We start from the raw sequence: 26,445 nt of genomic DNA on the forward strand, positions 1-26,445 counted from the left end.
AAGATGGCCAAGTCACAGCCTGGGACCGATGGGTGTTGTACCCATGAAAGAGGCTGCACAGCATTATTAAATATCAATCCCCAATGGCAATGCAAGACCACAGGTCTTTGATGCTGGATCTCCTAGTTTCTGCTCTCATCTTTTTCCTGTTTCAGCTCCCAACCCAGAAGTTCTGCTGGTGCATCTAATCTCCTTGGAATCTGATTCTGGAAGAGACTGTTGCATCCCCAAATATTGCCTCCAGTGTGTTTGTCCTGCTTCTGTGGAGGCCCTGCTAACATCCTACCTTCCCAACCAAGGGGAGAGGTGAGTTCAAGAGCCAAGCTTCGTCCTAGCTCCAGCAAACTTCTAGGTCCGAACTTGAGCAGAAGGTCTTGATGAAAAGAGCGACTCTGTTTTTGAAGGCCTAGTTCTGAGCCTGAATGATCACAGCAGTACAAGGTAGAAAACAGCAGACGTTTATTTGAATACCTAATTAAATGACACAAAATCAAAGCACACTCCATCCCTCAAGAAGGGATCACCACACAGGCCTCAGAAGATATCTTCATTGTAGACAACCTGGGATCGCTTGTCTCGGTGAGAGCCTTTGACACTGTTATTCACAGCTGAAAGGGGGGTAAGGGAGGCAATAGGTCAGGGAAAATATATCAGCAAAAGAAGGATACCTAGTTTCCCTTGCTGCCTGCCCCAGCTCTATCCCCAAGAAAGATAAACAGTAGTACATATTAATTTATCATTTTTATATACTGCCTGCTATGTGTAGACCTAGGCAGTGTACATAATTTAAAATACAACTATAAAACAGGATAAAATGATTAAAACAATTTTATAAAATAAGACTAGCAGTTTAAAAATTAATTAACTAAAAGCTTCCTATTATTAGGAGGCTATAATTAGACCTTACTTCAAGAGAGCCATCGTGGTGTAGTGGTTAGAGTGCTGGACTAGGACCAGGGAGACCCGAGTTCAAATCCCCATTCAGCCATGATACTTGCTAGGTGACTCTGGGCCAGTCACTTCTCTCTCAGCCTAACCTACTTCACAGGGTTGTTGTGAGGAGAAGTATGTAGTACACCGATCTGGGCTCCTTGGTGGAAGAGCGGGATATAAGATGTGTAAAAAACAAACAAACCCTGCCCTGGATCCCTCAGAGTTGTTATTATTTATTACGTTTATAAACTGCCCCATCCAAAGGCTCTGGGTAGTGTACAACAAATTTTAAAAGACATAAAGGAGTTAGCCAATTATAGATCTGTCTCCAAGTTTCTATGGTTGGGCAAGATGATTGAGAGAGTGATGGCCAGGGACACATTTTATCAGCTTTGGCCAATACATCAGCTATGCCCATTTCTGGAGAAAAATTGCCTTAAAACAGTGATACATATGCTGGTAACCTCAAGGCTTGACTCCACGTGAGGCTGCCTGTGTGTGTAGTCTGGAAACTACAGTTGGTGCAGAATGTGGCAGACAGATTAGACTCCGGGATAACCCAAAGATACCATAAAACACCGGATCTTAAAAAGAACTGCACTGGCTGCTGCTATGTTTCCGAGCGAAATACAAAGTGCTGGTTATTACCTATAAAGCCCTTAATGGCTTGGGTCCAGGGTACTTAAGAGAGCGCCTCCTTTGTCAAGAACCCTCCCGCCTATTAAGATCAACTGGGGAGGTCCAGTCATGGCTACCACCGGCCCGTTTGGTGGCTACTCAGGACCAGGCGTTCTCTGTGGCTCTGGAATGCACTCCCTGTTCGAATCAGAGTTTCTCCATCTCTGGCTATTTTTAAAAAGACCCTTAAGACACACTTGTTTTCTCAGGTTTTAAATTAATTATAATTGGTTTTATATCATAATTGTTTTAATCATTTCATCCTGTTTTTATATTTGTGGTTGTGAAGGAATGAGGCCTGAACCTTCTCTTTTTGTGTTACAAATTTCTATATCGAATATGTATTTGCTTGGAAAGAAAGACCCCAATGAACAACCTATGTTCTGTGCAGGGGTCAAAAGTTCACACTTCACGTTCTACAGTTTGGTTTGGGAGGGAGAAGAGTTGTACTGGTTAAATTTTGGAGGGAAGAGAGAGTTTGATTAATAATAATAATAATAATTCAATTTCTATACTGCTCTTCCAAAAATGGCTCAGGGTGGTTTACACAGAGAAATAACAAACAAACAAGATGGCTCCCTGTCCCCAAAGGGCTCACAATCTAAAAAGGAAACATAAGACAGACACCAGCAACAGTCACTGGAGGTACTGTGCTGGGGGTGGACAGGGCCAGATTGGATTTGATATGTTTTTAAATAATAGAGGTAACTTGAGTTGCTTTGATTGGTTTGTATCGAAAAATTAGAGGGCTGGAAGTGAATAAAGAAGGAGGCTTGACTGCAGCAGAGAGTTAGTTGAAGTTAGTCAGAAGTTGAAGGCAGAGTGGAAGTGAGTTGAGAAGTTGGACAGCTGAAGAAGAGTGCAAGAATGGATTCCCTGTCAAAACAGGAGCGTCATCTCTGGCTGCCTTTAAAAAGACATCAAGAAACAATTGGTAGTTTGTTTCTTGGTGTGTTGATCTTGGAGAGCCCAGTATGCATTATTTATCTTCTTGCCTTTAAAAAGAGCCTTAAGGCACACCTGTTTTCACAAGCTTTTTGTTAATATATTATTAACCTGTTTTATTTGTGGCTTTTATTCTGTAAAACTGTTTTAATTGGTTTTTATTCTGTTTTATAGTTGTATGTGCACTGCCTAGGGATATGTATAACAGGCAAGTCTATAAATATGGTAAATAAAAACAAAAAAAAAATGGAGATGGCTTGCCAATAATGTTCCCTGTATCAAGGATTCCCAGATGTTTGTGACTGGGCTACATTACTGGTCAAGTGAAGTGGGCTTACAGATTGTACTTGCCCTTTGGGCATTTCTTCATACTCTAATAACTCCAATGAACAGTGAGATATCGGAATGAGGTTTGATATGCGCACACATACAATTCTGCAGTTCAAATTGAAAATCCTTTTCAATCCATCTGCCTCTTACAAAAGGGGAAAATGAAAAATGTGAAAATGTATTGTAATGCAACATAATGCTTAAAGTCAGAATGAGAGTTAACATTTAAGGTATGGGGGAAAGGCAAATATCTGGAGCAAGGCTTCTCAAGTTTGTGTTTGATCAACTATTATTCATTTCTAATTTGCTTAATATTGTTAGGCATTGCAGAAGGGTAAAAGAAGATAAAAATGACCCAATGAGAGATCAAATACAACTGGGTAAGGAATCATAGACAGACAATACTCAGTGGCACAGATTTGGTCTTTGGACCCAATGCATTTGACAAACTCTTTCCCCAAGGCCAAACGTTCTTATCTATAATTATAAATGTTGGGGATTGGCAGGGGTGAGACAGCCACAGCTGGAAGAATTCCCAGCAAAGCGTGGCCAGGCTCGCTCAAGTAGGCATGCTCTCTGCCCGCCATCCCTGACTAGTGACATGGCAGGGTGTGTGCCAGCTGCGAGAGACCACCAGGTAATAGGTCGGCCCTACTTAGAGGGGAAGGCAGACAGATGGGGATGCCACACAGACTCCTCAGCTGCAGCAGGAATCACCTGACTGCAGGTACATCCAGAATGGAGGCTATGGGGTGTGCGTATTTAAGGTGTGGTGTGAGTCAGTATTTAAGGACCAGGAAGCCAGTGATAAGGGGCTGGTACTGAAGGAGAGTACAGAGACAACCCTGTGGCTCTCAAAAGGAGCAGTGGAGACTCCTTACAGCTAGGGAAGTGGGGAATGGAACCCTTTCGGTCCTCTAACAAACTCCGAGGCTGGTTCAGTGCGCCCCAACCCATGACTATAAATATACAAAATACAAAAAATCAACAGGACTTTAACTGTCTTTACAGTTTTCCCTTGAAAAGGGGGGATTTTCAAGACTCCCTGAGAAAAAAGACCAATTTATGCAGCTGTACCTTTTTGGTGTGGTTAAAAACAAACAGGCAGTCCCAGACCAAATGTCTAAAGAGCTCCACTGAAGTCACATGTGAATCAACACAAGAAATGCAAGAAGGTTCTTAGCCTTAATGGCTACAGCCAGAGGCTGGAAACCTTAATGCATAGCCTGCACTGAAGGTCCAAAAGGTATGTAAAAAAAGCAATGCAGTTATAGTACAAGAGAAGCGCAACATAAACACTCCATCTGAACAAAGTATATGCATGTTTGATTAAAAGTGCAGAAAGATAAACTGTACAAATTACACCTGTAAAATACAAGTCTACTTTGTAACATTTGCCTTTCTATACTTTGGGTGTTCAAATAATCCTATTTTATTATAAGTCGCATAGCTCCAACATACCTGCAATGAGTAGATGGCCTTTGCTGATAGACCACATCCCCTCAGATCCTGGCCTTTAACTTTTCTCCTCCCGCCCCCTGCCTCATTTGAACCCACTAGATCTAGTTCCCATTGCTCAAAGGTGCTAGAGCTTGGGGCTCCCAACCCTCATTGTGTATGTCCCCTTCGATTCCCCACCCCCCACTCCCACCCCAAAAGCATCCTGGCTACTTACCCAAAGATCCCCAGACAGATTTGCCAGTGGCTGCATCCAGCATGGGCTGCTTGCGGGCAATGCTGACCTTTAACTGCACATCTTCTACCACAGCACCATTGAGCTGTAGGAAAGAGATCCCAAATAAGTTATACCCAAATTCCTGGACAGCTCCCTGATAAAGATTCTTGTGGCATCTTATACACCAAGAAAAGCAACAGGTTGCTTACCTGTAACTTTGCTTCTTCTAGTGGTTCTCTGTCCTTTGACACAAATGGGCTTTGTGCATGTGAGGAGACCATGCCGGGAACCTTCCAAGTTTCTTTTTCTCTCCTGTTTTAGTGGGAACCGCGCCCCCAACTGCCATATGCAGCAGCGCCTCTCCTCATCCCCTCAGTCTCGAAGCCCTTCCGTCTTGGAGTCCGCCTTTAGGAGAGCCCTGTGGGGAGGGGGGGAGGGCATGTAAAAGGACAGATGACCACTAAAAGAACCAAAGTGATGGGTAAGCAACCTGTCGTTCTTTGACGTGGTGTCTGTCTTTCACACAAAATGAGCACATAGCAAGCTGTCTTACCTTGCTGTGTCTTACATCTAGCTGTCTAACTAGATGGGTCTAGTGGAAAATGGACTGAAGAACAGCTCTGTCAAATGCAGTGTCTCTGCGTGCCTGGGCATCAATGGCATAGTGCTGGATAGAGGATCGTGGTGTTGCCCAAGTAGCTGGTTGGCAAATGGTTTCGAGCAGCACTGCCTTATCGAAGGCAACAGAGGAAGCCATCATTCTGGTGGAATGTGCCTTGACAGTAGGTGGGAGCTGCTCTTGTGATAACTTGTAGCAGAGCTCAATTGTAGAAAACATCCATCTGTATAGAGTCTGTGAGGAGACCTGGCAGCCCTTCTTTCGACCCTCATAGGATACAGAGATGAATTTAGATTGCCTCCACACTTCAGAATGCTGAAGACAGAAGGCCAAGGCCCGCCTGATGTCTAGCAGGTGCAGTCATTGCTCCACTCTTGAAGTCGGGTTTTTTAAAAATGCAGGCAGGTTGATTGGCTGTGAATGATGGAATAATGACACTGTCTTTGGTAAGATGGAATGTCTGGCCTTAGTACCTCTTTATCTTGGTGAATGACCAGGTAAGATGTGTCCACTTGCAAGATGTGCAGCTCACTCTCTCTCTGCCTGCAGAAGCGATGGCCACCAAAAACAAAACCTTCCAGGGAAGGAGTCTAGGATGCACCATGGCCGGGAATTCGAAAGGGGGGCTCAATAGGCAAGAGCAATGAGAGGTCCAAGGTTGGGGCCATTACAGGGTTGTCAGGGAGGAGATGGACAAACACTTGAGAAATTGTTTAAATAGTTGCATTTTTGAATTGTCAAGCCCATGACGTGTAGGCCACAATTGCAGCTAGGTGAACTTTTAATGAGGATAACTTTGCCTGACTATTTCAGGTGCAACATGTACGAACAAACTTGAACATTTAAGTAACAAACATTAAATTTGTGCTGCTCTTCAAACTTGCAGAATCTTTTCCATTTGTGATTGTAAGATTTTGTTGTTGCAGGTTTCCTAGATGCTTTACTTCCTGCAACTCTAAGTGGAAGGAGGCAAGATTTTCCAAGCTGTCCGATGGAGGGATTTCATCTCTGGATGCAGAATCTTGCCGGCAGCCTGAGGCAGAAGGTGAGTATGGCCTCCGAGGCCACCATGACGCAGGATGCAGTTCACCCCCTTCCCTTCTGATTTGCAAAAGGATTCTTGGTAGCAGCAGAATAGCTGGAAACAGGTATATGAAGTGATCTGTCCATGGGACTGCAAACTCATCTCCTAATGAAATTTTTGCCTTTCTCTGCCCTCAAACAAAATGTCTCCCATTGTCTGTTCTCTGCCGAGGCAAAAGTATCCAATGTGGGGGTTCCACATTGTCAGAAGATCTGATGAAGCATCTTTTGATTGAGTTCTCATTTGTGGCAGGTCATGGATGATCTGCTGAGCACGTCCGCCTAGAGCAGGGGTGGGGAACCTTGGCCCTCCAGCTGTTTTTGAACTACCACTCCCACCATCCTCAGCCACAATGGTGGGAGTTGTAGTTCGAAGACAGCTGGAGGGCCAAGGTTCCCCACCTCTGGCCTAGGGGTTTGTTGCTTCTTGAATGTGGACTGCTTACGGCATAACTTTGCGTCTGATCACCTTTGCCAAAGTTCCATGTTAAGGCCAGCAAAGATCTGGATGCTGTTCTGCCTTGCCTGTTTATATATGCTTTGGATGTTGTGTTGTCCATCTGGAAGGTAACAGAGAAGTTCCTTATGAGAGGAAGGAAGCCCTTCAGGACACTGAATATTGTTCTGTGGAATCCACCACCTGCAATGCGCCTTGCAAGGGTGATTAATTCGTGCTTCTCGGAGAAAGACCCAGCCCTTCAAGGTGCCGGGGAATTGGATGCGCGTTATGGGGACAAGTTGGGATTTTTTGTAATTTATCTGCAGTCCCAGAGTTTCCAGAAGCACAAGGGTCCTTTTGATGGCTGCTGTTGTCTCCGCTGGTGAATCCACAGCTAGGAGCCAATTATCCAGTTATGGATATATCTGGATGCCATCCTGTTGGAGAAAGGCTATCACAGGGGCCATGTACTTCGTGAACACTCTGGAGTGGACGCAAAGCTGAATGGAAGAGTTTTACATAGGAAGCTGCCATATACTGAGTCAGACCATTGGTCTATCTAGCTCAGTACTGTCTTCACAGACTGTCTTCACAGATGTAAAGCCTCTGCTGAACAAAGGCACCTACCAAACCCTCTCTGTCTCCTGGGTTTGAGGTTGACCTTCCTCTCGTTTTTGTTAATGCTGCCTCCACAACTATCAAGTTTGCAGTTGGGTGTCTCTGTAGAAAGGCTGATTACTCTTCCACCATTTGAACCCAACAGAAATTTCCAAGATGCTTAGTAAGCTGGGACAATGATGATGGATTCTTCCAGTTAATAAGGAAAGGTTGTGCCATCGAGTTGGTGTCAATTCCTGGCGACCACGAAGCCCTGTGGCTTTCTTGGTAGAATACAGGAGCAGTTTACCACTGCCATCTCCCACGCAGTATGAGATGATGCCTTTCAGCACCCTCTTATATCACTGCTGCCCGATATAGGAGTTTCCCATATTCGGGGGGGGGGATTCAAACCAACAGCCTCCTGCTCTCTAGGCAGGTTACTTCCCCGCTGTGCCATTAGGTGCCTTTCTTCCAGTACCCATTACCCCTTTACTATTTCAAGTAAGGCCATATTCATGGGCAAGGAGGCTGGAATGCAGGTGTCCACATCTATGAGTGCAAACAAGGATCCAAGTCACTTTTTTGTTGTTGGTCCAAGTTTATCCCCAGTGCAACAGCCATTCTAGATATATAGTTGGAGTATAACTTCAGGTCTTCTAAGGGCGGGGGGTGGTCTTGGTCCTGTGGTGGCCAATTCAGAGTGTGAGGATTGGACTTCCTCCTCCTCAGACTTTTTTTCTTGGTTCGAATCCAAGTGTTCAGATAGGTTGTCTCCTTCAGACCTTTGTTGTCAGACCTTTGGAAGGCTCTGTTGGTACTGAAGGAATCTGTGGAGACCAATCTGATTATGTCTCCTCATTCCTAAGCCTCGTCGGTGCCGTCTTCCCTGTGAGCTGTGTTGGTTTTGACAACATTTCTTCACGGGAACGAATCAGATGTGTCGGCCCCGAGTGTTTGCTGTGGTGCAGGTTGGTCCTGCTGGCCAAAGAACAGAATCAGGACCAAAAGCAGGTCTGATGCAGTCCCTCAAAATGGCTTGTTCAGTTTTGGCTGTAGGAATGATGTTCCATGTCAGTGTAAGACTCCTCTCGGTACAGATACTCAGTGTCGTACCAAATGCAATAAACTTTGTCGGCACAAGTCATAAGGTTCTTTTGGGCCATAGCTGCTTCTGTAACAGTTGTACGTTGTTGGTGCTGTGCCTCAATTGCAGAGTTAATGACTTGTACCCCACTAGGCAAAGAACACCCCGACACAGGTAACTTTCAAACTGAAGAATATATTGTGGTAGAGGACACTTACATGATATATCAGCTCAGTAAGTCCAGTTACACGTAGGCATATATATACACAGGTGAAACTTGGAAAATTAGAATATCGTGCAAAAGTCCATTAATTTCAGTAATACAAATTAAAAGGTGGAACTGATATATGAGACAGGCGCATTACATGCAAAGTGAGATAAGTCAAGCCTTAATTTGTTATAATTGTGATGATCATGGCGTACAGCTCATGAAAACCCCAAATCCACAATCTCAGAAAATTAGAATATTACATGGAACCAAGAAGACAAGGATTGAAGAATAGAACAATATCGGACCTCTGAAAAGTATAAGCATGCATATGTATTCAGTACTTGGTTTGGGCCCCTTTTGCAGCAATTACTGCCTCAATGCGGCGTGGCATGGATGCTATCAGCCTGTGGCACTGATGAGGTATTATGGAAGACCAGGATGCTTCATTAGCGGTCTTCAGCAATTCTGCATTGTTTGGTCTCATGTCTCTCATCCTTCTCTCGGCAATGCCCCATAGATTCTCTATGGGGTCAGGTCAGGCGAGTTTGCCGGCCAATCAAGCACAGTACACTGTATACTTTTCAGAGGTCCGATATTGTTCTATTCTTCAATCCTTGTCTTCTTGGTTCCATGTAATATTCTAATTTTCTGAGATTGTGGATTTGGGGTTCTCATGAGCTGTACGCCATGATCATCACAATTATAACAAATTAAGGCTTGACTTATCTCACTTTGCATGTAATGCATCTGTCTCATATATCAGTTTCACCTTTTAATTTGCATTACTGAAATTAATGGACTTTTGCACGATATTCTAATTTTCCGAGTTTCACCTGTACATCAGGAACGTAGATACAGCATAGGTATAGCAGCCGGGTGGACCACAGTGGTGCAGCATTTACCACTGTGGACAGTTAGCTCTTCTTTGAGCCTTGTTCTTATACTGGCTTTGGCCAATCACTCTAGGTCAGTACTTGAGCCCTCATCACCTGTCAATTGGCCTCACATGTTGCCAGTCACCACTTACTGCAACCACAGTGACTTGCACTTATTACTTAAAGCTATACACACAACAACATCTCACAGTGATATATCTTGACACCCCTCCTATCACTTTGAGGTGGTGTACAACTCCAGTTTTACACTTACATTTACACTTACTTACGCTTCATAGCACTTAGAGGTTTTGTCATTATGTCTGCCAAGTTGTTCTCAGAAGTACAATATTCCAGTCTGATAATTTCATTTTCTACGGCTTGTTTTACATTCTGGAATTTAATATCGATATGCTTACTTCTGTTTTTCACCTTTACACTCTCGGCAATTTGTATACAAGTCTGGTTGTTTTCATATACAGCTACTGGATAATCCACATGTTCATCCAGTTCATTCATGATTTGTTTGTACCAGGTCAGTTCTGTGCACAGATCAGACAATGAAGCATACTCTGCTTCCGCTGTGGATGTCGCGATACAGCTCTGTTTTCGCGTCTTCCACCCTACCAGACTACCACCAATCAGTATTATATACCCTGAAGTATACCATCTCACAGTGATATATCTTGACATACGTACAGTAGTCTCACTCCCAGCCATGAAGAGATCCATCCCCATGATCCTCGGAATAGAGTCTATAGGAGATTAATCCCTTCTGTGATCCCTGGAGTGATATTGGCTTTCATAAAGGTAAGTATATCCATGTCAATCTTGAGCCCTATGTCCGTCTGGAGATGTGCCCTGGTTTCTAAGGTATCGGTGGCGGCTTTGGCTTCGGCAGTGGTGATTCATAATCCTGATCCTTGGGATAGCAGTAATTGCTCGTGTCTGAGAATGGGTATCCTGGTTCCTCTTGGTCTGGAGAATGTGGCCAAGTCAGTCTAAAGTCTGGAGAGTTCTCCATGTCCGGAGTATTTGTCAAAGCTGGTGGTGACATATCCCTTGGAATGGACTCCAATGAATCTGGTGCGCTCAGGTCTGGATCATTTTCCTTCAGTGCTAGTGGTTGGGTCTGGGCAGGCTTGAAGTTGGTCTGGGTTTTCTTTTTTCCCTCCAGCTTTGCTGGATTGGCTTCCGTGTCTGGTAGTTGCTTCCTTTTAGAAATACATGACAGGTGTTCGCCTGCTGGCAAGCGTGTTCGCCTGCTGGCTGTTCGCCTGCTGGCAACCCCTTCTTCTTCAAGGGTTGCACCAATGCAGTGTCTGAGCAGCCCGTCAAGCCCAAAGGTTTAGTGTTGACCCCAATGCCATAAGCATCGACAGCAGAGTAGCTGAGAATGTTGACAGGATGACTGGTGTGGGGTCTATCAGTTCTTTTGGTGCCAGTGCTGTAGGTACCGATGGAAATTTAGGTGAGAGCGGTGTCACTTTTTCAGCGTCCATTGGCATAACAACCAAGTGGATCTCAACAGACATGTTACTCACACCAGTGGCAACTAAGTTCTCTGAAGAGTGCAAGGCCTGTTCCCAGAATGTGGGATGCAGGTGAGAGCCTCTGTTCTTCCTAGCCTGCTTGGTGAATTTCTGGCAGTGTGTACAAGTTTCAGCGATGTGCGATTCACCAAGGCAGAATAAACATTAACTGTGGGTGTCAGAAGATGGCAATTTTGCCCCACAGCACACCCACATTTTAAAGACAATCTTGCTTGACATAAACTGTGAGCAAGGCCTAAACTCTCCTGTCCCAGACAGCAGCGGGAAATCGATGGGAGGGCCCAAAGAATATTAAGACATGAAAAGTAAAGTGGTAACTAGCCAAATAACAGAAAGAAGAAAACCAGAGATAGAAAGAGGAGATAAAGGATAAGAATATTTTTTTAAAAAAAAACTTGCAGAGAGAAGCCCAGAGGTGCCCAACAATTTACATATTTATTTACATTTCTAGCCCGCCCTATACCCAAAGGTCTCAGAGCGGGTTACAATAAAACCAATATAAAACACAATTAAAATTCAACATCATAAAATCAAAAATACAGTAAAAAAAATACAGTGCCTGAGAGGGGAAGAACGATGTCGACTGAAGCATGGACAACGAAAGACTATGGGGATGAGGAGAGGCACAGCCACATACAGTGGTTGGGGGCAGGGTTCCTGCCAAAACAGGAGACAAAAAGAAGCTTGGAAGGTGCCTGATGTGGTCTCTGCACGTGCACAAAGCCCACTTGTGAAGAAGTCAGAGACAACAACGAGAAACCAAATCTGATTATCTTCATGTTGCCACAAAATATTTGCTGTGAATACCAGTGACTGTACAATATGCCTCTGTATTTAATTCAATTGTTTTGCAACATTGTAAGCCTTTACTTTTGTAACTGTGGTTTTAATTTTGTTCAGCATTAGAGACTAAGGCAGGGGTGGGTAAACCTGGCCCTCCAGCTGTTGAACTACAATTCCCATCATTCCCAGCCACAATAAATTGTGGTTGGGAATGATGGGAGTTACAGTTCAACAACAGCTGGAGGGCAAACTTCGCCCACTCCTGGACTAAGGATAAGATGGTATAAACATGTTAAAATGAAATGATGGCACCTACACCTAGAGAGCAGCTTATTCTTAACTAGGCACCAGTGAAACCCATGAGACAAGATAATCATGATAAACTTAAGTGCCATTCATTTGAAAGGCCCCTTCAGATGGCAAAAAGCTGAACAATGTGAGATGCTTTTGCGCAACTTTCAAGTGCAAGTTCACCCACCCTCCACACACACATGCAGGCTTTCATTTTTCTTCCCAGAACAAATTCATGCTCTGTTCAGATGCAGATTAGGGTCCCAGATTAGGGTGCAACTACTGCAGTGCCACCTGCTGGCAGGTTTTGCTTTCTGAGAATAACCCTCTCTTTTTACTTACTACTTTCCTGGCAAATTGGGAAAATGGCAGGTTCTCCGCAGAAAGCAAGAAGTGGCTGGTAGGTGGTGCTGCAAAAACTGTGCGGGGCCCTAATCTGCATCAGCGCATGAATTTGTGCTGGGAAGGAAGACTGTAAGGGAGGTGGGTATTGCTGGAAGAGATGGGCTTTGGAGGCAGGCAGGCTGAAGGCAGAGATAAATGATGGTATAGGGTTACTGCTCTGGCTCAGATTAAAAGCCAAACTGGAGAAGAACTCCTGGAGCTGTAGTACTCCCTTTGTATTTGACATGAGCACTATGAGCGCCTAAGATTCAGATTTCCAAGTTAGAGAATACACAACTTGGTGATATCACCAATGTCTATCATAAGTGGTGGTGTCAGAAGATAGAATACAGGTGTGGCAAAAGGTGACAAATGTTTTAAACAAGATTTTCTCATTTACATGGGATTCTACACACTATCTTCTTAATTTCTTAATTCATTTACATGGGGTTCTACACCTTGTCTTCTTAATTTCTTTCACCCAGAGATGAAAGTTTGGGGCGGTATACAAATCTGATCAATCCTCTCTAATAAAACGCTTGGTGTCCGTCCGTGGACGGACACCAAGCGTGCGTTCGTGCCTCGACTGTTCTGCGCGTGCGCGGAGCGCACGCTCAGAACAGTCCAAGGGAGACACGACCGCCAGCACGTGGCGGCCATCTTGGGCGGCCAGAAGTGGCCGCCTGAAGAAGCCGCGGCGGGGGACACTGGCCGAGGCGGCGGCAAAGCTGCCGCCTCGGCCAGAGGACGCGGCGCGGCCAAGGCGGCGGCGGAGCCATGGCCGCGCCGCCGAAGCCGGGTGGGGGGAGGCGGCGGCGGCGGAAGCCGGCCGAGGTGGCGGCCGAGCCGCCGCCGAGGCCTGGCGCCGCCGCCGCAGCCGGGCGGCTTGGGGCCCTTGCCTGGCCGGGGAGACCGGCCGCGGCATAGAGGCTGGTGGCGGCGCCGCCACAGCCGATATCCACCTTCCCGCCCTCCCAGCTGCCCGACTTACCCTTCCCCGCACCCCCCCCAAAGGAATAAGGGCCTCCGCGGCCGCCGGAACTGCCCTCCCGCCCTCCCAGCTGCCCTCCCGCCCTCCCAGCTGCCCGAGCCCTACTCACCCGAGTCAGCCTGCAAGAGCCGGGCGAAGTGCAAGCATGTTTTCAAAAGGTCCAGAGAGGAGCTCGCGGACAGAGCTCCTCTCTGGACCTTTTGAAAACATGCTTGCACTTCGCCCGGCTCTTGCGGGCTGACTCGGGTGAGTAGGGCTCGGGCAGCTGGGAGGGCGGGAGGGCAGTTCCGGCGGCCACGGAGGCCCTTATTCCTTTGGGGGGGGTGCGGGGAAGGGTAAGTCGGGCAGCTGGGAGGGCGGGAGGATGGTTATCGGCCCCTTCCCTTCCTAGCGCCCGTTATTCAACGGGCTAAAATTTACTTGTAAATAAATAAATGTGGACAACATTTCACTGATAAAATACAAAGTGCTATGAGCATCCGGAAGGAGAGCAATCTCCCCACCCCCCGGGTTGAGCTAGTCCCAGTGAATTCAGTGGGGCTTGCTCCCAGGTAAAGTGGGTATAGGATTACTGCTTTTGCCCACCCCACCCCATAGGAAAAGTGCTGTGGCCGCCTATGCAAGGCCCCCTTTTGTATATGCTTACAACAAGGATGACACTTGCAAAACATCAAAGGCAAAAATCAAAGCTCAAGAAATCAAACCTTAGAAAAATTTGGTTGCCATAAATCAACAGCGTGTTAAGAATAAACCAGACTCTGAACTTCTGAGATCAGCTGCTAAGGCATTCCGGTTTCTTTCTGATTTCTAATTCAAATCAGGATTAATGGAATCCAATAAATAGAAACGTTCTTATTTCATTTTAAACTTCCTGTGCCATTTTTTTGTGATGCACTGATTGATATATAATAAGTAATTATTGGTATATGTCAAGTGCATTTTAAAAAATGCAACAAAAGCTTGAGGATCTTATCCCGTTTTGCAGGGAGGAAAGGCAAAGGTCAGTACCTCAGCAATGGCTTGGTCTGCAGACTCCATCTTCTCGTAGGTGACAAAAGCACAGCTGAGGGTAGGAAGAGATGCAGATGAGTGCTGATAACTGGAATGTTCCTGTGTGTCTGAACGCTCTCTGGCAAAATGTGTTACTATAACAATAACATATATTATTATACACCTATGTGCACAATGCTTTATGGAATAAGAAGATACGTCCCTGCCCCGAAAATCCCGTAAACTAAAACGCAGCACAAGTAGATAGAAGAAATGAAAGTGGGGTGAATGACAAGTATGCATATACTAGTACCGTAGGCAAAGTTGTTGATCACATAGTGCCATTTTGCATAGATTACACTGATAGGAAAGTCCAAGAAATTAAATATATGTGATAAGAGTTTTTTATTAATGTGCTTACAAAAGGGAAGTAAAAGAATATCTTGAAATTTATAGGCTTTCAACTTCAAGCATTATTCATTCTATTGAATAATCACTTTCTACAGCAAATCTGAACTATAGTGAATTTGAATCTGAGAAAGAACTACTTCTCTTGGACATGATGTCATTTTTGAATTATTGATCTGATTTATGAGTGTTAAAAATCTTCTGAGAACAATGATTAAAATATGATTATATGCAGAATTTCTTCTAAAAAACACAAAATTTAACCTTGCCCTCAGCATATTCCAGTGTAAAATGTAGTAAAGTTAAAGTGTGTTGTCAAGTCCCTGTCGACTCCTGGCGATCACAGAGCCCTGTGGCTTACTTTGGTAGAATACAGGAGGGGTTTACCATTGGCATCTCCCATGCAGTATGAGTTGATGCCTTTTCAGCATCTTTCCTATATTGCTGCTGCCCAATATAGGTAGTGCATTTGGCTAATTTAAGTAGCAGGATTGTGTATGCATAATTTGGTATCTGTAGGTAATCGGGAAGCATGACTAAATCGCACAAACACAACTACATACAAACTCTTCAAAATATATATAATAGAGTTCAGTTACTAAGCTATACTTAGGCTTAGTGACAGCAGAGTATTAGAGAGTTTTGCCAAAGGATTCACTGAAAAGAATTCATAGGCATTGTCTAACGTGTCTGTTTAATTTCAATGGGACTACTTTGAGTAATTTCCCTCAGTATGTCAGCCAGGGAGTTTTGAGGAGGGAATGGAAAGACATGTATCAGGATACAGCAGTGGAGAGATGTGGGGACAAAGCCATGGAGGACTTTGAATTAAAGAAGCAAGCAAGTACTTTGAATTAAACTCCCCCTAGGAGACACCTGGGAAACCTCTGCCTATGTATCAAGACAGTCCCAGGCCTCCTAGGCCCAAATCAGTGTTCCCTCTAAGGTGAGCGCATATGTGCACACTCACATGTGGGTTGTTTTTAAAAATATCCGCTCAATTTTAGATCCCGCTCAGGTTGAATCAGGAAGGCCCCACTCTGAATGTATGTGCGCACACCCTGCCTTGATACTGCCACCCAGAACAAAACTCATTCCACACACAGATGAAAAAAAATTAGAGAGCACTGGCCCAAATGAAACAAAATATGATCCAATCAGCAGTTAGATTGCTAGAATGTGGAGAAACACCTAAGTGAAGGAACTATGAATAACAGCCAGCACATATTAGCTCTGTGTAGTGAGACAATAGTAAAAGGACATTTAATTAGAAGCTCTTTAGAAGACTGGGCGCCCTGAAGACCCAAAGCAGCTACTTGCTGTGCCAACATCCCTCACATGCTGAAGAAGATCAACAGCATGAGATACTCGCTACCATCTCAGAGATTCGGTAACTGCATTTAGTTTTGGGGTACCCACCTTGGCTTGTATGATAGAGTAGGAAGTTAATTAATGAACTTCCATCTGCTGGGAAATCAGGTTGGTATGCTGCTTAACAAATGGCCACAGTTTTCATTTTGCTTTGCTTTATTTTATGGAACAGTGCAACTAGGAACATAGGAAACTGCCATATACTGAGTCAGACCATTGGTCTATCTTGCTCAGTATTGTCTTCACAGACTGGCAGTGGCTTCTTCAAGGTTGCAGGCAGGTATCTCTCTCAGCCCTATCTTGGAGAAGCCAGGGAGGGAACTTGAAACCTTCTGCTCTTCCCAGAGCGGCTCCATCCCCTGAGGGGAATATCTTGCAGTGCTCACACATCAAGTTTCCCATTCACATGCAACCCAGGCAGACCCTGCTTAGCTATGGGGACAAGTCATGCTTGTCCCCATAGTGCAACTATGGGAACACTGCAACTCAGACACCTGTCCTCAAACTGTGCCACCCTGCTTCTGGGCTGCCCTGCCAGCCAGAGGTGACCCTACAATGAGCCAAAAGAAGGCAGTCACCAATTCAGGTGACATATTTCAGGCACCACTGAAGGGTAGCAGAGTGAGATGATCTCTGGGAAACAACCCACTGGGAAATGCTTTGCTCTTCCAAATTTTCTCACACAGCAAGCTTCCTGGTGGATTGTGCTACATGTCAACTGGGGGTGAAGGTGGGAGGCACCATTTGGATTTAGCCACAAGGGCATTTGGGGCTGGCTCAGGCTCCTTCCCATTACTCACTTGCGAGGGTTGTCCATGGAGAGGTCAATGATGTTCCCAAAGGCAGAGAAAGCTGTGCGCAGCATAGTCTGGTTCATGTCCGCCCCATACACATACACCGTGTTCCCTTTGCGTGGGGCCCGCCGGTCTGGGAAAGAATCTGAACCTGGATGAGAGGAAAAGGAGGAAAGACAGCCCATAGGTAGGCCTAAAAATACAAAAACACAGTAAAAAGAGTCTTGCAGCACCTTTAAGACATACAAAAATATATTATGGCAAAATACAGTCAACTTCAATATTTTTCAAGTGCAGATAACCTCCCAGAGGCAACTGTTCCCACCGCGCTCACCTCCATGCAATGCTGCACTTCTTCCATCACCAGTGTGGAGAGGTGGGCTTTAAGAGGAACAGAGCCCTCTTGAGCCCCAGAGCCATCCTGGAAAGTGTAGTCCTTCCCAGCACTTTCCCCATAGATCTCTATGGGGAAAGTGCAGGTAGCGACTACACTTCCCAGCACGTCGTGCATTCCTTCCAAGATGGGGCCGTGGCTCGAAAGGCCTCCATTTCTCTTAAAGCCCCCTCCCTCCCAGCACTAGAAAGAGTGCCGCACTGCGTGGTGGTAACAGCTACCTCAGCGCAGTGCCGAGGGATCCAGCATAATATAGTGGTTAAGAGTGTTCGACTAGGACTGGGAAGACCAGAGTTCGAATCCCCCATTCAACCATGAAACTCACTGGGTGACTCTGGGCCAGTCACGTATCTCTCAGCCTAACCTACTTCACAGGGTTGTTGTGAGGATAAAAATAATCCTGTGCATTGCTCTGAGCTCCTCGGAGAAAGAGCGGGATATAAATGTAAAAATAAATGAATGAATGAATGAATGAATGAATAAAGAGTTGTGTGGAATACCTGGCTTTGGCCAAAGCTTCACACAAGCCATATGAGGCAGCTGCACTTAAGAGTTGATGGGAGCCACTACTGGCCGAATAATGGCATAATATATGGCTTTGCTCCCTTTATCTCTCTGTGTTCATACAAGATCAGAACACCCACTAGGCACCCCCACTTACTCCAACTCTATCCAAGATGCTACTCTACACTTGCCCCCCTTTAGAAGACAAGAATTCCTTACAGCGAAAGCTGCCCTCTCTGTCACGCTCTCTATCGCGGTCACGATCGCGGTCTCGGTCACGCTCTCTATCACGGTCACGGTCTCGGTCACGGTCTCGGTCGTGTTCCCTGCTCCTGTCCCGGCTCCGATCGCGATCATAGTCCCACTCGTAACCACGCAAGTTTTCACCCCGGTCGGACTCCTTGTCTGGATCCCTGCCCACTTCTGGATCCTTCTCTGGGTCCCGCAGACGATCACTGGAGCTTACAAAGCTAGGAAAGAGTTTGCAACAGAAGACATCAATGGGCAAGGGCACCCACAAAACAAGAGGGCACAGAACAAGTCAATGTGTAAATCAATGGGATTAAAGATAGGGCAAGTTATGCAACACATGTCACTTGTAAGCTTTAATGGGTATGAGTGGTGAGATATTCCAGTACCCTATAAGGCCTGCGTGTTCTGTGTGTAGTTATTCACACCTGTCCCCCTAATCTCCAAATGCACTATAACACTAGTTTTGTTGGCTACCTGTAAACGTGCTCTTTGCATCAGCTCCCAAACACTTGGCTACAGTATGGGGATGGAGGCTTTAAATACCAACCTTTCATAGAGAGATTTCCTCTGAGGTCGCCGTGACTAAAACAAAACAAGGAAACAACAAAAAATCACCAAGGATTCCACTGTACCTATCAACAGGGGTGAATTAAGCTTTTTGCCACCACCCCACATCTCTCCCCCCCGCCCCATCTCTCTTTTCCCACCTCCTCACAGCCAGTGCAGCGTGCAAAGGCTGGTAAGGGGAGGGAAGGTCGGGCTTGGGGAAATGGGGATAGATGTATGTAAAATACAAAATGTCAACAAACATTAAAGGGGGGGGGAAAGACACTCCTGTGCTGAAATCAAGACATCTGGGACATCCTCTACACCTTTCCCTTTAGCCATACTAAGGCTCTTAGGGAGAACTAGATTTTTCCTTCACCATCTGCTTCAACATGTCATGTGCTGTTCTTAGTATGACTGGTCAAACTCTGGCTCATAGGGCGTTCAAGGGAGTACAGCTCAAAATGAGACATTGTTGCTTCCTCAACATCTCAACTACTATACCCTGGGAGTTGGTCTGGGACTATTCCCTTGGAAATCTATTGACTTTCTGATGAGTGTGTGAAATCCCATAATGCACTTGGACCACTCATAAAGCCCTTTTGTTCTATCTCCCACAATGCATCGCGACTAGAATCCACCATAGAACTTTTGTAGCCTATCCCAAGATACCATGAGTCTACTCTAGCATGAGTTCTCACAGAGTCATCCCTGCCCCTATGCCACACCAATGGTTCATAAAAAGTGGGTGAAGTGTCATCAAAAAGCAGAAAACACATGCTCCACCTTGGCTACTGTGACCCAAGAATATTTTATTTATTTATTTACTTAACACATTTTTATACCGCCCAAAACGCAAGTCTCTGGGAGGTTTACAATAAAAACCAACAGATAAAAAGATTAAAACATTACAACAATTTAAAATTTAAAACGTTAAAATAATAAGGGAGAAGCAAGCAAGATGTCCTCATAGGCCACAGAAGTAGGCCTTTTTCAGACCATAAGATTTCCATCCCTGCTCCAGAAACCCATCCAGGTACCTCTTGAGAGTCATCATCTGCTGAGATGCTGCGCTGAAAAGGCTGGAAAGTCGGAGCTGGTCCTTTCTCAGGATCCTAAAGACACACAGAGGTTAACAGTGTGAAAAACTGACTGGTTAGTTAAGTGATGTCCTGCATCAGGGCACACATGCGACTCTCATTTCGTATCCAGCTCCTGCGGTGCTGGGAAGTTTGATTGCCTCTCTCTTTGCTCGGAGGAAGAAGGAGGCGATGAAACACTTTAGCGCAGGGTTTAGCACCTTAGGCCCAAGATATTGTTGGACTACAACTCCCAGAATCCCCAGCCACAGAGGCCATGTCTGGGGATTCTGGGGGCTCAAGGTTAAGAAACCCTGCTTTAGCGCTATGCCCTAAATTAACCCTAAAGCTACAAGGAAATTTTTCCTCTACAGAAGCACTCCTTCCATGTCATTTGGCTGAGCAGGGAGTGGGGTGAGGAGCACTGGCAGACGGGGGATGCGGGGGTTAGGCTGATGGGGAGTGCCCTCTGAGTAGCCGGCAGGGGGTGGACAAGGAGCAACGGCAGAGGAGGAAGGCTGAGGAGGAGTGCCACTAGCCCCCAGCCCCACACTCTCCTAGGGATGGCCCGGTCACAAACAGCATGCTGAACTTTTCCTTATCCCATTACATCAGTTCCATTGGATCCAGCTCACCTTCAGTTTTCCCTCCAGAGTACGGGAACGCTTGAACCCGGAATTTTTGTTCTCAGCCTTGATAGCACTGATGGCCCCCGTTTTCACCAGCATCTTGGCTTGCTCCGTCGCTGTGGCTGTGTCCACTACTGGCTGGTCCGAGATGGCTGAGAGAATTAAACAATGAGAGAACTGAAGAGCTGGGGCTCCAGCCCCACCCTGCCCCACCCCCTTCTCTCCCAGAGGCCCGACTTACAGCGTTTGATTCCTCCCTGGCTGGCCTGGCTGGTTGAACTCTGTTGCTTCTTTAAGGCCATGAGGGCCTTTTTCTGGGGAGGAAGAAAAAAAGGTGTCAATCACAGACATACCAAGCCTGATTGCCCTCCCTTCCTGTCAGGCGCCATGTGTCTCTCTCAAGCCAGGGCTTGATTTTGGAAAGCGGTGTCCCCAGGTGTACAGGTTTCGACTACAAGCCCCGCAGGCCTAGCTCAGTGCTTCAAGGGTGCCCCCTAGGCTGCAGCACCAGCCTGCTTGAACATTCAGTCCGCGGACTCCGCCAAGGATCCATTTCTGTTCACCAAACTTCATAAAATCCACCTCAGAATTGCTCCTCAGTGCAAGCACCTTGGAGCTTGTGTGAGAACACCACTGAAATAATGGCCTCCTTGGGCCTTGACTCCCAACTAATTTTGACAGTGCACTGCTTCTGGCTCTGCTGATCCTCATTTGCTCTGCTGGAACTTGGCCCCTGCCTCTTTTGGACCTGCTTTGGCCCATATGGACCAACAGCCAGCTCCCCTGAGTCCAGCTGCCTCAAGCTTGATCCTGGCCAAGGCCTGACACTTCCTAAATCTTCACTGGAAGCTTTCTTTTCCACTCTGCCATTTAACTCCTGCTGACTGGGCAAAGAGGCACCTTTTTAAAATGGCAGATCTCTCTCTCATATTTAGTCGGGGGAAAGCAATTGTCTCCACTCAGCCCCAGGACAGCATTCCTCCAGTGCCTGTTGCAGTATCTACCTCGTGTTTCTTTTGAGATTGTGAGCCCTTTGGGAAAGAGAACTTTCAGGCAAGGGGAGAAGGGACAGTCCAGAAAAGGTTGGGAGCAGTCAGATCAGTAAAACGTACACGGAACAAGACAAAATAGCACCTGCTGGAGCGAGACAGGGCGAAGAACTGGAGTTCAAGGGGATTGCCCCTCTCTCCTGCTGGGAGTCAAAGCTCTTGACTGGCCCTGTCTAGGAACAGGCGGTCGAGACAACCCAGCATCCTTTGTGGATACAACCCTCCTCTGAGGAAAAATAAATAATTCACAAAACCCACCAAGCCATAACTTAGCAACAGAAGGCATTATTTACATGCTGAAGGTCACGGGTTCCATCCATGGCAAGGTAAAGTGTGCCGGCAAGTCAATTTCGACTCCTGCAGCCCACAGAGCCCTGTGATTTTATTTGGTAGAATACAGGAGGGGTTTACCATTGCCTCCTCCCACGCAGTATGAGATGCCGCCTTTCAGCATCTTCCTCTATCGCTGCTGCCCGATATAGTACCAGCGGTGATTCGAACCGGCAACCTTCTGCTTGTTAGTCAAGCATTTCCCCGCTGCGCCACTTAAGATGGCCTTCTCCATCCTTGGTACCTCCAGTTAAAAAGGATTTCTTGTTATGGGGTAGCGAAAGACCTTTGCCTGAGGCCTTAGAGAGCTGCTACCAGTCAGAGCAGACAATATTGGGCTAGAAAGACCAATTCTCTAACTCAGCATCGAGCACAGGTTCATGTGACCCATCCACCCCTTCCTCTGGCCTGGCCTAGTGAGGGTGGTATTCACTCTCAACACGGACAAGTTCTGACCTTCTTCTTGAGTTTGGCAAATTTTTTCTGCAGCGCTTCTTCTTCCTCTGTTAGTCCTGGTGGCAAGACAATCATGATTGACAAATGATTTCTCTGTCTGGAATGAGAAGAAAGCAAAACAGTCAGTCAGAGGAAGCTGTTTCTTATGGGCGGCTGACCCGCAGCACAGCTGCTCTACTTGGAACAGACAGCAGGGGGTTATGATACAGAGCCGAACAAAACCAAGAGGGCCCCTGGCCCAGCTCTGACCGAAAGCAGGGCTCCTCAGATGCAAGTGTCATGACTGCACACGGCCACCAATGTTCCATTGACTTGTCTGGGCATGACTGTGCTTTGGCCGCACCTGTGGCTACCATGCAGATTCTGCGGCCTCACTTGCCGCTGAAGACCAGTTCATTCATTTGCAAACATTTATACACTGTATTTCTACAAAAGCACTCTGCTAGTTGATAGCTTAAAACAATGCATACTAAGAAGGAGAATGCAAAAGGAGACCAAGAAAAACAAGGAAATTCAGGGACACACTTCTCGATACACTCTGTGAATGTGTGAGGGGGAGCAAGGAGAGGAGAGCTGGTCTTGTGGTACAATCATATGCAGAGAAGAGTTGGTCTTGTGGTAGCAAGCATGGCTTGTCCCCTTAGCTAAGCAGGATCTGCCCTGGTTGCATATGAATGGGAGACTTGATGTGTGAGCACTGCAAGATATTCCCCTCAGGGGATGTTCCCCGCTCTGGGAAGAGCAGAAGGTTCCAAGTTCCCTCCCTGGCAACATCTCCAAGATAGGGCTGAGAGAGATTCCTGCCTGAAACCTTGGAGGAGCTGCTGCCCTTCTGTGAAGACAATACTGAGCTAGATAGACCAATGGTCTGACTCAGCATATGGCAGCTTCCTATGTTCCTAAGGACCGCACCTACCAGCCAGGCTACTGACTGCCCTTAGTGGCTACGTGCTGGGCACAGGGCACTATACGCATACAAGCCCTTCATACAATTGGGAATCCTGCTATAATGTGCAGTAGCCCTGAACCTACTTCACAGGGTTGTTGTGAGGAGAAACTTAAGTATGTAGTACACCGCTCTGGGCTCCTTGGAGGAAGAGCAGGATATAAAATGAAATGAAATGAAATGAAATAAATAAATTACACTGAATGTGCAGCTGCATGAGGATGTGGCTGGGAGGTGGGGCAGTGTTCCCTCTAAGGCATGTGCATGTGTGCACGCTCACAAGTTTTTTGATGCCCACTCAGTTGTTAGATCCTGCTCGGGTCGAATCAGGAAGGCCCCACTCTGAATGCACATACACACACACTCCCTTCATACTGCCGCCCAGAACAAAACCCATTCTACACAGAGATGAAAACGATTAGAGGGTATTCTGCTGGCGGGGTGGGGAATACTTCCCCTTCATGTGTTCCATGAATGTCTAAGGAGGGACGGGGGCCACCTAATGCATGAACTCTAATAACCACATGAAATGACCACCAGTGGAGGTTGCTCCGAGAAGGAAGGAGTTGTACTTGGAAGAGCTTAAGTACGCGTACATGAAAGAATTGCACATTCTCCCCCAGTTTATCCCTGCCTTCAGTTTCCTCCCCTTCTGCCTGTTTTGAGATTGCAGGCTCCTTGGGGCAGGGACCTGTCTTCCCATTCTATGTCAAGCGCTAAGCACACAGACAACACTACATGCATTTATTTATTGTTAAATTTATATAACACTTTTCATAATTCTCAAGGCAGTATGCAACATAAATATTAAAACAACCATAAAACCTACGAGAATTTAAAAATAAAACAGTAACATGCAGCTCACAAAAGCAGCACTGACAGAAAACAGCACCCCTTAAAGGACAAAGGCCAGATCAAACAGCCAGGTCTTTACCTGCCTCTTAAAGGCAGAGGACGTTCACTGGGGGTGCATTCCAAAGTCTGGGGGCAATGATTGAGGAGGCCATAATGAGTGGCAGCAAGCGCCATCCAGGCCAAGAGATCACTGTAGACCCCTGGGTGCAGAGTCAGCACTATAGTCCTGTTTGCGGTCTACTTCCTGGCTCCGAAGATGGCAGGCAAAACCCTTTGAGACAAGGAGTGGGCAACTGCATCAGCACCACAGTTTACATTAGAATGGCAGCATCTCATATTCGGGACCTGCTCTTGGAGTTACATATGTATTGTTGCAGTCACGGGCCATAACTGATCTTAACACAGTATGCATAGACATAAACAGATATCTAAAATTAAAAGCTGTTCCCTTTAAAGCAAATCACACTTTTAAGATCATATTTCTTTCAATAAAGTTAGGATGAGTTTTGGCAGCAGCAAGAAGCAGAGCTCTTTGTGACTCCTACAGGTTTCCCGCTGAATTATTTATTTATTTAAAATATTTATGCCCTGCCCCTCCAGTGCACTACTGCTCAGGGCGGCTCACAACAAGATAGGCACAGATACAATAAAAATAATACAATTAACTAACTTTTTTTTAAAGTCAGTTTAAAAACCACAATTATTAGGTTCAAATTAAAACTGAAAATTATAAAAAGCTAAAGAAGCTAAAGAATCTGTTTCAAACTGTCTGTTCTTGCTGCCTTTAAGAGAGGCTGCAAATGGTTTACTTTTCCCACCTCTGAGGAAGAAAATTGGGCTTCCCAAGCACAGTGGAATAGGCATGCATTGTAGTTCTGGTATCTCATGAACCCTGTGCATGTGTGAATGTATGCGTCAACATGTGCATCCTTTCCAAAATACAAAGAGGCTTATATGCTGGATAGCTGGTCGTGGCTGATCAATCTGACAGGACACTTGAAAAATTCAGGCAGCTCTGTCTAGGCTATTTCCCCCAGCCCTACCTGAAGATGCCAGGGAAGCTGGAACCTTTTGCATGCAAAGTAGATACTCTACTACCAAGCAACAGTATGACTTATGATGATGAGGCTTCAGGAAGAACCCATCAATCGCTGGGATGTCCAGCTAATGCTAGGAAAGATCCCTGGAGCTGCTGCCTGTCAGTGCAAACAATATTGAGCTAGATGGACCAAAGCTCCATGATATAAGTGGACTTATAAAGGACTTGAGAGAAGGCAGCTTCCTATCAACACATCATTGATCCATCTGGCCCAGTGCTTTCTACTCAGGTCAGCAGCAACTCTCCAGGCTTCCAGACAGAAGACTTTCTCAGCCCTACCTGGAAATGCCAGAGATTAAAACTGGGACCTTCTGCATACAGTGAGAACATACAGGGGGTAGTATTATTCCGGGGTTATAAGCCCTCCTACTTATTCTGCGAAACATCACTATGCCCACAAAGGGGGCTCCTACCAGTTCAGATCAATACAGAGCTCTCTGAGATACATCCCACAATACACCAATACATGCATCACTCCAGTGTCCCTACTCATCTATTCCATGATACACTGCAGCTCGTGTCAACCAACTCCACCACTAGACAGAGGGTTAGACTTGTACACTTCCAAGGCTCCTTTAAAATTCTAGAATTCTGTGATCCTAATCTGCAACCCCACGTACTTTGGTCAGCCTTTCCCATAATGCACTGCAGCTCATGCCAACTCACAAGCTAACAGTGCCTTCTCTTCTGATTTTCCACTCACCGCTTATGGCTTCCGTTTTCTGTACCTCTCGCTCGCGCCTCCTTCCCGCAGCCTCCTCAGAACAATCATGGAGGAGTGGGTGGGAACAAACATCCTAATTTGCATAAGCTGCCCAGCAACATGATGCCCATTGGCAGATCAGAAATGTGATTGAATTCGTCGGGGTTGGTTTTTTTAAAGGTAAGCGGGGTGGGGGACATCTGGCATAGCGGCCGCTCATTGGCTGAGCACCGTTTCGAACACCATGATGTTTAGCTTCTTGGCAGTTTTTATTTGACTAGTAGGCTGCTGATTGGGTGGTGTATAGTTTTGTATGGTGGAGTAGCAAAATAAGGAGGTGTTTACATAGCGCGTTGCCATTGGCTCATATATTAGAAACCTGCCTTTTGTTTTCTGAAGCATTTTTTTAAAAGCATACTGTAGCACAGTTTTGTCATACTCATCGACGAGTGGTACACTGTAGGATTTTCTGACAGGCACTATCAGATTTCAGTACAGTACGCATAGTGTACCACTCGTCGATGAGTATGACAAAACTGTACTACAATACGCACAAAATGTTCAAC

General features: G+C 46.0%; 1 protein-coding gene across 6 annotated transcripts; it reads right to left on the reverse strand.

Moving 5' to 3' along the window:
• Positions 1-442: 442 nt before the first annotated feature.
• Positions 443-26,028, reverse strand: NELFE (negative elongation factor complex member E). 6 transcript variants are annotated; one of them, XR_008316028.1, is made up of 12 exons: positions 25,880-26,028; positions 22,277-22,373; positions 20,683-20,755; positions 20,448-20,593; positions 19,774-19,848; positions 18,735-18,769; positions 18,155-18,405; positions 17,044-17,230; positions 14,483-14,537; positions 4,562-4,664; positions 908-1,090; positions 443-608 (listed from the first exon to the last, which is right to left on the reverse strand). XR_008316028.1 is itself a non-coding variant. In XM_053295591.1 (11 exons), exons 2-11 carry the CDS (start codon positions 22,349-22,351, stop codon positions 535-537), a joined length of 1,074 nt encoding a protein of 357 aa, XP_053151566.1. In that variant the 5' UTR covers positions 22,352-22,373; positions 25,880-26,028; the 3' UTR covers positions 443-534. The 6 variants fall into 6 exon arrangements, 5 of the variants coding, with proteins under 5 accessions (XP_053151566.1, XP_053151571.1, XP_053151567.1 ...); XM_053295591.1 differs by lacking the exon at positions 908-1,090; XM_053295596.1 differs by lacking the exon at positions 908-1,090 and having other exon boundaries at positions 17,044-17,188; positions 25,880-26,027.
• Positions 26,029-26,445: the final 417 nt, after the last annotated feature.

Source organism: Hemicordylus capensis, chromosome 2 (assembly GCF_027244095.1).
Source record: "Hemicordylus capensis ecotype Gifberg chromosome 2, rHemCap1.1.pri, whole genome shotgun sequence".
In the NCBI taxonomy this organism is placed as follows: Eukaryota; Metazoa; Chordata; class Lepidosauria; order Squamata; family Cordylidae; genus Hemicordylus; species Hemicordylus capensis.